Source organism: Garra rufa, chromosome 2 (assembly GCF_049309525.1).
Source record: "Garra rufa chromosome 2, GarRuf1.0, whole genome shotgun sequence".
NCBI classification, from domain to species: Eukaryota; Metazoa; Chordata; class Actinopteri; order Cypriniformes; family Cyprinidae; genus Garra; species Garra rufa.
Window position 1 is genome coordinate 3,926,577 of NC_133362.1, and position 15,762 is coordinate 3,942,338.

The following is a 15,762-nucleotide window of genomic DNA, read 5'->3' on the forward strand; positions in this document are numbered from 1 at the left end:
GGTCAAAAATGATTGAAGATGCCTAATAATAACAATACATATTTTATTTTATTATATTTTATTACAAATAATTAGTTATTTATAATTGCTTCATTTCCAAACATTAAACCACTCATTTTTTAAACAATTGATTTTGTTCATTCAGTGATTTTATTCCAATTAATCATGCAGCCCTAGAACAAACACACAAAAAATGATCCATATTCAGTCTATTTCATGTTAATGTTGCATACAGTTGCATACAGGTGTCTACAGCTCATGCTCGTATTAAAGCGTCTTCATATTCTAAGGATGTTGTTTATCATGTACTGTAAAAGTAAACGTAAAGGAGAAAGCACAGACTGGGAAGATGTTTTCTGACTGTCACAGGTGATGAATGAGTTGAGGGAACGTGTTTCGAGATGTTTTACACCGTAGGCAGACTAATTAGACTTTATTCTGTGTGTAATCACAATGCAAAACACTTCTGGAAACCACAGGCTTCTGCTGCTGAGAGCAAACACACACACAGACACACACAGGGGCTGGTTGATTATGTGAGCGTATGTGGGAGATGAGAGGTTCAGGAGACGGATGGAGGTCTGGCAGCGTAACGCTGGAATGCACTGCCAACGCCAAACTAAAGCGACTCTTTATGACAGACGCTGGAGCTCCAGCAAACATCAGCGTGAGGCCCAACGCGGAGAGACTAACGGCTCTGGGCTCAGGCCATGTTTAAGAGAGCGAGTGATGAAGGACTCTAATGAGCAAACAAACCACAGCGACTCAAACACAGAGCGATGCCCACACACACACACACACACACACACACACACACACACACACACACACACACACAAACACACACACACACACACACACACACACACACACACACACACACACACACACAGACACACACACACACAGACACACACACACACACACACACACAGACACACACACACACACACACACAGACACACACACACACACACACACACACACACACACACACACAGACACACACACAGACACACACACACACACACACACACACACACACACACACACACACACACACACACACACACACACACACACACACACAGACACACACACACACACACACACACACACATATCAAACACGCCACTGCTGCGCAACCGCAAGACGCTCACGACAATCAGCATCTGCACTGCAGGAAATCATTCGAAATTAAAGCTGCAAGCAGCGATGAAAGGGCCCTTGCACCCGGGCTCACCATCACCTGGTGGCTTTAGGACAACAGCAAATGGTGGGCAATATGCATTTAAAGTGGTAAATATGTCAAAGTCATTTATATGTGCCAAACTTTGTTTTGGGGCAGAGTGGACATTGTATGGCTGGGTAAAACGACATCTATTTTCATGGCAAAGAGCCAAACTTTGTCGGGCCGCCACGGACACGCCCTTTAACGAAAACTCAAGATCTTCGCAATTTAACATTGTAAAGGCCTTTAGATTAGACTCACCAAATCTAATGTTGATATCATTAAATCTCTATGAGCAGTTTGTTAGAGCGTAATGCATGCCACTTCCTGTTGCCAGCACTTGGCGCTATCAGTATAACTGAATATGGGCATGTGTTCAGGACTGGACTCTTACTAAACATGTGAAGTTTGGTGCAGACTGGACATTGCATGTTTAAGTTAGTGTAAAACAAGTCATTTCCTTTTGATTATGACACAATATTGGTCTTTAGATGTGTTCAGGCCAGGACAGATTGGACATTGTATGGCTGAGTTATAACAACTTCTATGTCCTTGGCGAAACATTGAACTTTGTCGGGCCGCCACGGACACGCCCTTCAACAAAAACTCAAGATCTTCGCAATTTAACATCTTTAAGGCCTTTAGATTAAACTGACTAAATATATTGTTGATGTCATTAAATCTCTCTGAGTAGTTCATTAGAGCTTAAAACATGTCACTTCCTGTTGCAGGCAGGTTGCGCTATGACTATAACTGGATATTGGCATGTAGATGTCTTCAGGCCAGCATTTTAATCAAATATATGAAGTTTGGTGCAGATTGAACATGATATTTTTGAGTTAGTGCAAAGCATGACATATCATGTTGCCAATGGGTGGCGCTATGATTATAACTGAATATTGGCCTTTAGATGTCTTTAGGCATGGACTTTTACCAAACATGTCAAGTTTGGTGCAGACTGGACATTGCATGTTTAAGTTGGTGTAAAACAAGTTATTTCCTGTTGCCAGCAGGTGGCGCTATGATTTTAAGAGAATATTGGTCTTCAGATGTGTTCAGGTCAGGACTCTTATTGAACGTGTGGACATTTTATGGCTGAGTTACAACAACTTTTATTTGCATTGTGAAGCGTTGAACTTCATTGGGCTGCCATAGACACGCAATTCAACAAAAAACTCAAGATCTTCGCAATTTAACATCGCTAAGGCCTTTAGAGTAGACTGACCAAATTTAATGACGAAACATTGAGGTTTGTCTATGGACACGCCTTTTAACAAAACTCAAGATATTTGTAATTTAACATCACAAGGGGCTTTAGAGTAGACTGACCAAATTTGGCGTTGATCTGTTTAAAACTCTAGCAGTAGTTTGTTTAAGTACATGGCAAAAACAGCACAAAACTCAATTCAACACATCCTTGGTGAATGAAAGTATTAACTCTCTCTCTCTCTCTCAAAAAAAAAAAAGAATAAAAATGTACTGACCCCAAACTTTTGAACAGTAGTGTATGTTGTTAGAAAAAAAATCTATTTTAAATAAATGCTGGTCTTTTAAACTTTTTATTAATCAAAGAATCCAGAAAAAAGGTATCACAGGTTTCCCAAAAAATATTATATTAAATAAATGAGTATTTTAGAATGATTTCTGAAGGATCATGTGACACTGAATACTGGAGTAATGATGCTGAAAAATTCAGCTTTGATCACAGAAATAAATTAGATTTTTAATGTATATTAAAACAGAAGAATGTTGCTTTACGTCCTAATAATATTTCACAATATTTCTGCATTTTTGATCAAATAAACACAGCCTTGATGAGCATTAGGAACTTAAAATACAGTAAAAATACTGATCCCGAACTTTTGGCTGGCAGTAAAACAGCTCGAGGGGCACTTTGTTGAAATTTTATAGGTAGAATTTTGAATGTCCATTTCTAAAACCCATATCAGATGTAAATTTTCACCATTTTTGGCATGTGTGCAAAGTTTCATGAGTCTCGAGCATTTGTTTTCCTTTTTATTTCTTGCTGAAGAGTTGACATTGTTTTCTTCTGCGGTCTACTCTACAGACGTCAATTTATTGTTCTCTAAGCCTGAGGCTTTTGCTGTGAAGAGGCTTTTACATTTGACAAAAATAGAACTTTTTATATTAAACACAAACAAGCAAGCCCTGCCCAGATTTAAAAAGTAACGCAAAAGTAACGTAACATTACTTTCCATAAAAAGTAACTAAGTTAGTTACTTTTTTAGGGAGTAACTCAATATTGTAATGCATTACTTTTAAAAGTAACACTTGTAAGCCGTGCAAATAAAAACAGTCTGCATGTGTATAAAGTGTGCTCCAGCTCAGATGAGGACAGGGGCGACCCAACACACAGACGCAGACGCAGACAGCTGCAGCTCATGAGGAATGCGAGGAGCCGCGGCCAGAGGAGCGCTGGGAAACACTCCATATAAGGCCACGGAGGCAGAATCCTGTTTTTATCAATGAGAGGAACGACTGCGCTCCACGGAGCCTGAGCTTCATCTCGCTCGCGCCGCACACCTCCAGAGCTCAGCTGCGGGACGGCTCAAGTCTGGGGGCGCGGGACAGGTGCCGCTGCGGACCGACTGCATCTGTTCATCATTCAGACACAATAAACCCCACACGGCTTTCACAGAACAACAGCCGTCATTAATACTATGACTGATGTGTTCGATCTGCTGTGGGTCATTTCTGTTAAATAATGAGTGTTTCCAAACAGGTTTCCTGTATATGACCATTATGCAAAAAATCCTGTTTTAAATTGTATTTTTGTGTCTTATTTTCTAGTTAAAATATCCAATAATCTGCAAAACAAGAAAAGCAGCACTGCATATTCATATATTTAGATATTCACTTCAAAAATGATTTTTTAAACTTTATTAAAATCTAAATTGAATATATATATATAAATATATATATATATGACCCTGGACCACAAAACCAGTCATAAGGTTTAATTTTACAAAACTGAGATATATACATCATATGAAAGCTCAATAAATAAGCTTTCTATTGATGTATGGTTTGTTAGGATAGGACAATATTTGGCCGAGATACAACTATTTGAAAATCTGGAATCTGAGGATGCAAAAAAATCAAAATACTGAGAAAATCGCCTTTAAAGTTGTCCAAATGAAGTTCTTAACAATGCATATTACTAATCAAAAATTACATTTTGATATATTTACAGTAGGAATTTTACAAAAAATCTTCATGGAACATGAACTTTACTTAATTTCCTAATGATTTTTGGCATAAAAGAAAAATCAATAATTTTGACCCATACAATGTATTTTTGGCTATTGCTACAAATATACCCCAGCGACTTAAGACTGGTTTTGTGGTCCAGGGTCACATATATGCTCACCAAGCCTGCATTTATTTGATCCAAAGTACAGCAAAAATGGTAACAGTTTGCAATATTTCTTAAATAATTTTGCCAATTTAAAAGAACTGTTTTCTATTTGAATATATTTAAAAATTTAATTTATTTCTGATTTAAAAGCTGCATTTTCGGCATCATTATTCCAGTCTTCAGTGTCACATGATCCTTTAGAAATCATTCTAATATTCTGATGTGCTCCTCAAATACATTTTTTATAATTATGTTGAAAACAGCTAAGTAGAATTTTTTCAGGTTTCTTTAATGAATATAACATTCAGAAAAAAAAAATCACAGACATTCACAGAAATCAATTACAGTTTAACAGATATTCACACAAAAAGCAGTTATTTTAAATAGTAAAAATATTTCACAATATTACTGCTTTTTGCTGTATTTTGGATCAAATAAATGCAGGCTTGGTGAGCAGAAGAGAGTTAAATAATAGTTAAATAATACAGACATTTTAATATTTAATTTTATTTTAATATTTAATATTTGTTAAGGTTTCAGTCATTTTTTAAGTTAGAAATTGTATTGTGTTTTTTCGTTGTTTTTATTAATTTTTTTATGTCTATATAGTTGTAATTATTTTCTCTTTCATTTAATTATTAATATCTCATTCAGGTGTGTCCAAACTTTTGGTCTGTACTGTAGATATGAATTCAACTGAAAAAACTTGTGAGAAAATATCTTTCAGGTGGTCAAATAGCAAATAGTGGAGCTCTGCAGCCACCTACTGGAAAAAGTTATTTGTAGTTGTTTTTTTTTTTTACTTTTAAAACTGGATTTTCCAAAAGATGGACAAAAATCTTACACTAAACCATGTGAAATTATTCATGTTATCCCCATGAATTAGTTAGAAATGTGGGTCTTTTATAAAGTGAATTTTATAAGCAGTTTTTGTATAAAAACCCATTTAAAAATATTTATTTATTATTTTTATATAATTAAAAAAATATCACTAACCCACTGAAAACTGCACTAATGAAGAGTAAAAACTTTAATAAACAGAAAAATATACAGTACAGACCAAAAGTTTGGACACACCTTCTCGTTCAAAAAATTCAAATAACATTTGTTCTATTTCAAGTAAAAAACAAAAAGGTTTTATGGTTTTTAAACTATAATAACCCTGATATATATTTATACAATACATGTGACCCTGGACCACAAAACCAGACATAAGGGTCCATTTATAAAAGAATAAATACGTTTTGCATTAATGTATGGTTTGTTAGGAGAGGACAATATTTGGCTGAGATACAACTATTTAAAAATCTGTAATCTGAGGATGCAAAAACATCAAAATATTGAGAAATTTACCTTTAAAGTTGTTCAAATTAAGTTCTTAGCAATGCATATTACTAATCAAAAATTAAGTTTTGATATATTTATAAAGTTTACAAAAGATATATCTTCTAAAAAAATTTTATGTATTTTAGGCATAAAAGAAAAATCTATAATTTTGACCCATACAATGTATTTTTGGCTATTGCTACAAATATACCTGTGCTACTGAAGACTGGTTTTGTGCTCCAGGGTCCTATATGTGATGCTGACCTCTTAAACTGCTTATATTTACCAATACTACACATCCTGAAACGCAGCATAAAATCTGACACATGCATTCTGATGACAGTATCAGGAAACTCTGCTAAACTGAATCCGAACAAACACAGAGTGAGATCAATACTTCATCCACAGAAAGCAACAAGTAAACATGAGCTGTTTGGTTTGAACTCTGAACGTCTCTGAAAGCTCCTCGTCATTTACAAGCGATTCATTTCTGAGCGGATCGCGTCAACAAACTACAAAGCGGAGGTCATAACGAGTGCAGCGCTATTTATACTCGCTATCTGCCGGAGTACGAGCGAGGAGTAAAGATGTGAATCACTCTAGTAAACACGGTAAAGACGCAGACGGAGCGTCTGGAGAGGCAGATCAGAAGAACAAACGCAGACGGGAGGAACGAAATACTTGAGCGCTTTAATATGGCAACCATAACTCTTCAGCGTGTAGATTTTGGAGCGACTCGAGAGTCTCTGTGGTTCATAGATTCATAAAACATGATGACAGACCTTGGAAAAAGCATCTGGGGAAAGACAAAGCCCGGCAGAACCTCTCAATCGACGCCGACTCACCTTGGTTTCTCCGAGGCTCTCGGATTCGGACACCTGGTAGGTGAGGTCGGTCTCCTCGAAGCCCGTGGCGCTCATGCGCTGGTCCGTGGACGGGTCGGAGCGCGGAGGGGAGTCCGGAGAGTTCAGGCAGGTTTGGATCAGAGCTTTGCCCGTCTCGCTGGTGATCATGGGCTGCAGTTTACGTGTGGCGAACGTGTAGACGTGACCCGTCTCGCTGGCCACCAGCAGCAGGACCTGAGTTCCTGTGAGCGTGGAGAGCTCATACGCCTTCAGAGACACAGAAACACAAGTCAGACCTCAACTTCCAGAATACACACTTACTGATAATTTACTCTCCCCATTGTCATCCAAAATACTCGTGTGAAAAAATAAATTACGTTTTTTGAGGAAAACATTCTCCACATAGTGGACTTCAGTGGTGCTCAACGGATTGAAGGTTAGAAATGCAGGTTCAAAGAGCTCTAAACGATCCCAGCCGAGGAATCAGGGTCTTATCTAGCGAAACAATCAGTTATTTTCTTTAAAAAATTATATTTATATAAGTTTTAAGCTCAAATGCTCATCTATTCTATTCTAGCTCTGCCTGAACTCTGTTCACTCCAGTTCAAGACAGTTAGGGTATGTCTAAAAACTCCCATCTCATTTTCTCCTCCAATTTCAAAATCGTCCTCCAACGCTGTTTTACCTTTTTTGTAAAGGGTGTTTGATCTTCTTTGCACGTTCACTTTGTAAACACTGGGTCTGTTCTTCTGCAGCGATGGAGGATGATTTTGAAGTTGGAGGAGAGAATGTGATGGGAGTTTTTAGACATACCCTAACTGTCTTGAACCGGAGTGAACAGGATACGCATGCGCATCACAGAGCTAGACAAGATGAGCATCTGAGGTTAAAAAGTCGATCGTTTCACTAGATAAGACTCTTTTTCCTCGGCTGGGATCGTTTAGAGCTCTTTGAAGCTGCATTTTTAACCTTCAATCCGTTGAGCACCATTGAAGTCCACTATATGGAGAAAAATCCTGGAATGTTTTCCTCAAAAAACTTATTTTTTTGCGACTGAAAAAGAAAGACTAGTTCAGCCGAAACAAAACTTTACCACCCAAGATGTGAATGAGTTTGTTTCTTCATCAGATTTGTAGAAATGTGTCTCACCAATGGATCCTCTGCAGTGAATGGGTGCCGTCAGAATGAGAGTCCAAACAGCTGATAAAAACATCACAAGTAATCCACACCACTCCAGTCTATCAGTTAACATCTTGAGAAGACAAAAGCTTTAAAGTTCAGAGCTGTTTTGGCTTGTAAATGGTGCAGATTTCTCTCCTGATTCAGACCAGACCATTTTTCCACTGGAGGAAGCGTTATTATGGATTAGTCAAAAACATCTTAATGATGGATTTGTTTCAGCTTTTGTCTTCTCAAGATGTGGGTTACTGTAGATTACGGTGATGTTTATCAGCTGTTTGGACTCTCATTCTGACGGCACCCATTCACTCCAGAGGATCCATTGGTGAGACAGTGATGGAATCACATATTTATACAAATCTAATGATGAAACAAACTCATCCTAATCTTGGATGGCTTGAGAGTGAGCACGTTTTTTAGAAAAATTACATTTTTGGGTGAACTATTGCTTTAAAGTCTACCTTTATGTTATACAAATCTCCTTTGGCTCGCTTAGTAGGAGACACTTAATATATTCGGCAACATTATCTACTTGATTACCCAGACACTATTGGAACAGTACTGAGCTGGATGATGAAGAGCTGATATAAAGAATTGAACTTGATCCATAATTGATGAACTTCACAGCGTAATTAAACTGAACTGAATTAACAATGAACTGACTTTAATGGAAAAACCTGAATGTTTGCTATTGTGCTCTTTTTAGATCTGCTTTACGCAGAATCGAATTGTGTTTGCATCACTGACACAGTTTTCTTGTTTATTACAGGTTTCTTATTAAGCTGCTTTGACACAATCTCTTTTGTATAAAGCACTATAGAAATATAGTTGACTTGACAGATGATTTCAAGCAGCTTCACTTCAAGAGGAAAATAACAGTGTTAATGTTGCAAAGTCACAGAAATGGTTTATGCATTGAGAAGCTGAACTCATGTTTGTAATATTGTCATTCCTCAGCTGTTTGTTTTGAAATGATGGAGCAGTGCGGCTGTAGAATTTAATACTGGCACCCATTTGACATCAGTGTTTACTAACAGATAACCACTAGAAATGGTTTAACAGGTCCAGACTAGTGGCAGAGACGCAGCTGAAACAATGTGAGATAAGACTCTATGAATAGAGCCGCTGGTCAGCGTCTGAAGGAGGAACTCTAGACTAGAGAGACTAACCAACCATCAGACTAACCAACAACAGCAGCTGCTTTAACTTCAAATGACCAAAGGTGATTAGGGATACAGTATTAATAACAACAAACATTCACCTTTAAAAATCATTAAATATACTGTACAATACACAATAATATAAAATATGCCAAGAGTTCTTGGATGAGTTTGTTCACAGGAGATGCTATAATAAACTCAAGATCATGAAACTCAACTAATATATGACCCTGGTCTTAAGTACACTGTAAAAAAAAACCTATTTGTTGAATCAATTTAAAATAATTTGTTACCTGGCTGCCCTAAAATTTTAAGTTCAGTCAACTCAAAAAAGTTGAGTCAACTTGAAATGTTGAGTGGTACTAAGTGACAACTTGCCCAGCTTTTAAGTTTAACAAACCAATTTTTTGTTAAGTCAACTCAAATATCTAAGTTGTCAGTACAACATAACATTTCAAGTTGACTAAACTTATATTAATTGACTGAACTTAAAAGTGTGTTTTTTTTGTTTTCTACAGTGTAGCACGGGTATATTTGTAGCAATAGCCAAAAATACATTGTATAGGTCAAAATTATTAATTTTTCTTTAATGCCAATTTTTGATTAGTAATACACTGTAAAAAACTATTTGTTGAGTCAACTTAAAATAATTTATCACTTTAAGTTCAGTTAAGTTCTATGTGATTATATAGTACAATGTAATTGATTGCTGTGATCAAAGCTGAATTATTAGCATCATTACTGCAGTCTTCAGTGTCACATGATCCTTTAAAATCATTCTCAAGAAGCATTTCATTTTTTTAGGATTCAGAGATAGGTTGAAATTTTAAAAGAATAGCATAAGCTATAAATGCCTTTACTGTCACTTTTGATCAATTTAATCTTGCTAAATTAAAGTATGCTGAGTAACAAACCCAGATTTTAAGTTTAACAAACCGAATTTTTTAATCAACTCAAATATCTAAGTTGTCACTTAGTACAACTTAACATTTCAAGTTGACTAAACTTATTTGAGTTGACTGAACTTAAAATTGTAAGGCAGCAGGGTAACAAATTATTTTAAGTTGACTCAACAATTTTTTTTTTACAGTATATGCATTGCTAAGAACTTCATTTGAACACCTTTAAAGGTGATTTTTTCAATATTTAGATTTTTGTTGTTGCACCCTCAGATTCTAGATTTTCAAATAGTTGTATCTCGCCAAATATTTTTGTATGATGTTGTATGATGTTTAAATCTCAATTTCAACAAAATGACTATTATGACTTGTTTTGTGGTCCAGGGTCACTAATGTCATATTTGATCAGTTAGCTGCTGATCTGAAGACTATAAGAGTAAAACAAGAGGAACTTTGATCTGCGGAACGGCTGTAAAACAGCGGAGAGTTTAAATGCCCATCGTTCCTCTTCAGCTGTTGGATCAGGAATGAAATGATCTCCATCTGTTCTCAAGAACAAAGCATCATGTGCTCAAGCTGCCAGAAAACATCTCGAGAAACTACAGAGATCTAGACTAGAATCCTTCAGTCACGTCAGTCATCATTATCAGCGTTGGGGAAAGTTACTTTTAAAAGTAATGCGTTACAATATTGAGTTACTCCCTAAAAAAGTAACTTATTACGTTACTTAGTTACTTTTTATGGAAAGTAATGCGTTACGTTACTTTTGTGTTACTTTTTAAATCTGGGCAGGGCTTGCTTGTTTGTTTTTAATATAAAAAGTTCTATTTTTGTCAAATGTAAAAGCCCTTTCACACCAAAAGTCTCAGGTTTAGAGTAAAGTAAATTGACGTCTGTACAGTAGACCGCAGAAGAACAAATGTCAACTCTTCAGCAAAAAAGAAAAAGAAAAACAAATGTTAGATTATCTTGAGTCATTTTTGCTTATTAGTATGGATGAATTGGATCATCGAAGGTCGGCAGCAAAGACATCGGTTAATAAAATGGGATTAAATACATAAAGGATATTTGTATTATTTAACATATTTAATTATTGCAGGTTTGCTTGAATTTAACTGTTTTTATTCATTTTGAAAAACACCGTATCAGCTTTTTTAGTGAGTGAGATGAATTAATGCATGTTCACATTTATTCTAGAACTAAAGTAACATCTTACTCCTGATTTCTCTCAACATGAGGACAGGAGAGCTTTTAATCAATAAATGGTGGAAAAGTAACTCTGATATTTTCTTGTCAATTAAAAAGTAATGCGTTACTTTACTAGTTTTTGGAAAAAAGTTACTTGTAATTTGTTACCCCCAACGCTGATCATAAATGCCTTCATTAGATTAATGCAAACACAAAAATACAAATGGCTGCATTGAAATAAATGTACTAACATTTTACACTTTCAGTGATTTTATGGTACTAAACTCATTAGATGTTTGCACTTCTAAACAAGACAGAACTTCTAAGTAAGAAGCAATTTATTACAGTGTAACAACATTTCTCAGAGCAGCCTTTGTCATGATACTGAACTAAACTCCCATGAGGTCTGTTTTCTGGTGTAAAGTGTGTTTGAGGAGCAGCTGTAGGCGTGTGAGAGCCGTAAAGAGCAGCAGATGAGCTCAAGACTCTGATCGTCTCATCATCAGCTCTGCGTTTGCTCAGCTGTTGAGGACGCTGAGAATGAATGACGGCAGGTGAAGTAACTACAGCTAACACTAACATCCAGCATGTGTCGTGTCAAAGCACATTTGTCTGATGTTTACGACCCACGAGGATGCCTTCTTCACTCACTAGCTTTTGTCCAAATCCAGCCATTTAACCAGGAATTAACGGATTAGACATCACAGAATGTAATGATGGGAAATGAGATGCACAAACTCTCTTAAACTAAAAGTTTTCTAACTAAAAATCCTAAAAAAATAAAAACAGAATAGTATTATCAACCATTAACGACACCTGAAACACTTCTAGATTTAACAGGCTTCAGATAACAGCTGGCGTCAGCTTCAGAGAAACTCTCATTCCTTCACTTTCTCAAACCACAATAAATAGAAGAATTCCCTTTCCACAGAAAGACTATCAGCTCTCTCCTTTCAATCCATCATGAAGATCAGGAGGAGGACCCGAGAGAGACACCCGCCACACTTAGGTTCAGCTCAACTGAGCTGATGAAAGATCCTGTTCCTCAGACCTGCTGAACCACAGCCAATAACAGGGACTATCACTTCATTTTAAAGGAGTACTTCAGGCAAAAATGAAAATGTGCTTCTTTGGAGTGAATGGGTGCCGTCAGAATGAGAGTTGATAAAAGCATCCCAATAATCCACACCACTCCAGTGCATCAGTTAACATCTGGAAAAGACAACAGCTGAAACTAATGTATCATTAAGATGTTTTAATTTAAATACATTGAGTTTATAATCTATAATAACATCCTAAAAGGAAAAAGTGGTCTAATCTGAATCAGGAGAGAAATCTGCACATCAAAATCAAGAACTGTTTACAAGCCAAAACAGCTGTAAATAAATATGAGGCTGGATTTTGATGTGAGAGACAACAGGAGATGAACTTTTTCACTGGTGGAAGTGTTATTGTGGATTATGGACTCAATTTTTTGAGATAAAAATGTTTTAATGATGGATTTGTTTCAGCTTTTGTCTTCTCCAGATGTTAACTGATGGACTGGAGTGGGTTATTGTTGATTATTGTGATGTTTATCAGCTGTTTGGACTCTCATTCCGACGGCACCCATTCACTACCATTGGTGAGACAGTGATGGAATGACACATTTATACAAATCTGATGAAGAAATAAACTCATCTACATCTCAGATGTCCTGAGTGTGAGCACATTTTCAGCATGAATAAAAAACCCTAAATGCTAATTTTTTGCTTTATGGAAAAAACTTGCAAGTTGGGAACAACATGGAAGGTGAGGAAACTTTAACTACTTAGAAATTACTTAAAAAAATTTGTTTGTCAGTCGTTAATGTCTCTTCTCAACGGAGCAATTACACTTGGTTAATGGTGAGTGTTGTGGCGGTCTGAGATTATGTGGGTCATGATGGCTGGAGGTTTGGGTGGCACCAGAGCCGCTGGTCTGTAATAGAGAATGTCAGTTGCTCGTTCTATTTAAAGCTCACAGCCCGTCGCGTCTGTTGTGCCTTCAGATCACCTACCGAAGGACAGGACATGTGACACCACAGAAGAACAAGACCCACGCAAACCCACATACTCCTGAAGACCTGCGGCTTAGTTCTACAACAGTTCCTCAACGGGAAGAAAGCAAAGTAACCCTCAGTAAGAGTTCAGAGCTCTGAAACCAATGTGGAGCTCAGAAGAAGCTCAAACCAAGGCCCATGATGACCTTTGATTTGGCAAAAACATCCTATTTAAAAAAATTAATAAACCTTTGAATTTTACCTTAAAATGCATAAAACACCAAGTAAATGTGATTTAAAAACTTGTAATATAACAATTGCATATAATGCAACATTTAATTTTGGCCCATGATCTTCAGTCAAAGTGATTTTTGTCACTTTGTATTTGAAAGTTTGTGCATCTCTGCTCTAGCAGAAACAAATTTGATTAATTTTATGACTTTCTTTTCTTTTGGAGAGAAGTTTGCACCCTCTCTTCTGAGTTTTCATTTCATGACTTTGTGTATTTAATCTTAATATAACTACTTATCCTATTCAGTCATGCAGTTCTCTTGCAGGACTGAAACCTACAACCTTTTAGTTACCAGAATTAGGCTGCTGAAACATGTTTGACTTTAGTTTCTGTTTGAGTGATCTGGTTGTTCTTCATGATGTTTCTCACCTTCTTCATGATGCCTGTCTTCCTCTTGCTGAAGGTCGTGTACCGTCGCAGTTTGTTGTCTATAAACTCCATCTTTATCTTGACTCTGCCCCGGGTCTTCTTGCCCGGTTTCGCTCCGGCCACTCCGCCCGCGAGCACACCGGAGGGCAAGCCGGCCTCCTGTCCCACCATCGCCGCCTCCATCTCGGCTCTCTCCCGCTTGACGCCGCCTCCCCTCCGGCCGTCCCCGACTGACCCCATGGGCTCGTCCTCATCGCCCGAGTCGGAGTCCGCGTCAGAGCCGCTGCACACGTGCGGGTGTCCCTCTTTATCCGGCTCGAATCTCCCGGGCATCCCGAGCCCCATCGCTCCAGCCTGCAGCGGCCCCAGTCCCCTGGCGAACCCCGCGCGGACCCCGGCGCCCATCACCACCGCGCCGTGGCCTGCGCTCTTCCCCGCCGCTGATCCGGTTCCACTCAGAGCCGCTCCGCTCTGGCTGGATAACATCCTAGAAGCCGGGGAGAACGATCCGTATGACGGCAGCGGAGCGCTGGAGCGACAGTCGGTGAGAGAGCGAGATCCGGAGCGGCGCTCATACACGGATAGAGTCTGCGTGGAAACTTTGAGAAGTGATGCTGAACCTGAGCACCTTCAGCCGGCTTCACTCCCACTTTACCTCCTCCTGGAGCTCCGCGACCGTGAGCGACGCGCTTTCTCTAAAAGGAAAGCCGCACTAGCGCTTCCGCGATCCCTCCGCGTTATCTAGTGCACCGCGAACGCGTGAAATCAGCGCTTCTCTCTGTTGACGCGCCGCTGTCGCGTCAACTCCGCGTCCAGCTGCTGACAGCTGTCAATCAACAGCGTCTATATGACGCTTCGCAACGCTCTGCGCCAGCGCGACGGGATCTAAAAACGTCCGATCTACTTTCCTCCATATAAAGAGATACGCTGTTTCCTTTTTTGGAGTTCTCGCTCCTTATATGGCGAGTCACAGTCGAGTCCAGCGATTGGCTCTCGCGGGGACGGCCTGCAGCGCGGTTGGCTAAAGCGGTCTCTAATTTGCATAAATACCAAAACGGTTGCGCTCACCTCATACGTCACACCACGGGGAGGAGCTTCGCGTCTGTCCGCTGCTGAATTATTCTATTAATAGATGCGGGATATTAATAACAACAATAGTAAGTTTATTAAAGTGATTTATGTAAGTGTGCTGAGGACTATCAAATATATAAGCATTATTAAACTTTAATAATACTATTAGTATTAATACAAATATTAATCTATTTCCTAATATCAAACCACATACTCAGAAAAAAACTCAAACAATTCATTCCACAACAAGCATTTATGTAATTTCATGGCACTACAGCACAAATGCAGTTCCCATAGAAACAGTTCTAAAAGCCTCAGACTCAGAATGTACCGAGAGGGAGCTGAACATTTCATTAAAACACTTAAATCACGTATTCTTCATCTGCAGGAATCTTCTCATCTAGAAGACATATCAGAGCTTTTCTGTGCTGGTTTCTCACCTAAATCCCTAAACATCCCTCTCAACATTTTGTTTCACACAGACCAGTATGACTGCAATAAAAGAGTTGTTTGCTCAACTAAAGTGCTACTAAAAACACTGCAGTAGCTTTTGAAGAGCGAGAACCAACTGTTCTCATGTTTGGATTGCACACAGATCAACATGAACACACAACATTTGCATGTAACCAAGTGTCAGAACAACAAATACTTTTTTTATGAAAATAAGAGGCAAACGTGAAGAAACATCACATTTGAGAGACGGAGGTCATCATCTGTATGAAGAGCATCATGAGTGACAGACACACCTGAGCTCTTCTCTGATGACGACCATCATTTACATGGCAAAAGAAGCTCCACTCACG

At 38.2% G+C, this 15,762-nt stretch overlaps 1 protein-coding gene across 2 annotated transcripts in view; it reads right to left on the reverse strand.

Moving 5' to 3' along the window:
• The window catches only part of LOC141325139 (serum response factor-like), a 54,388-nt gene extending 39,834 nt beyond the window's left edge, over positions 1-14,554 (reverse strand). For both annotated transcript variants that reach the window (XM_073833631.1, XM_073833632.1), the window contains exons 1-2: positions 13,889-14,554; positions 6,782-7,048 (exon numbers count right to left, since the gene is read on the reverse strand). In XM_073833631.1, the coding sequence (XP_073689732.1) occupies positions 6,782-7,048; positions 13,889-14,374 (753 nt within the window). In that variant the 5' untranslated portion in view covers positions 14,375-14,554. The remainder of the gene's footprint in view (positions 1-6,781; positions 7,049-13,888) is intronic.
• Between the last annotated feature and the right edge of the window lie 1,208 nt (positions 14,555-15,762).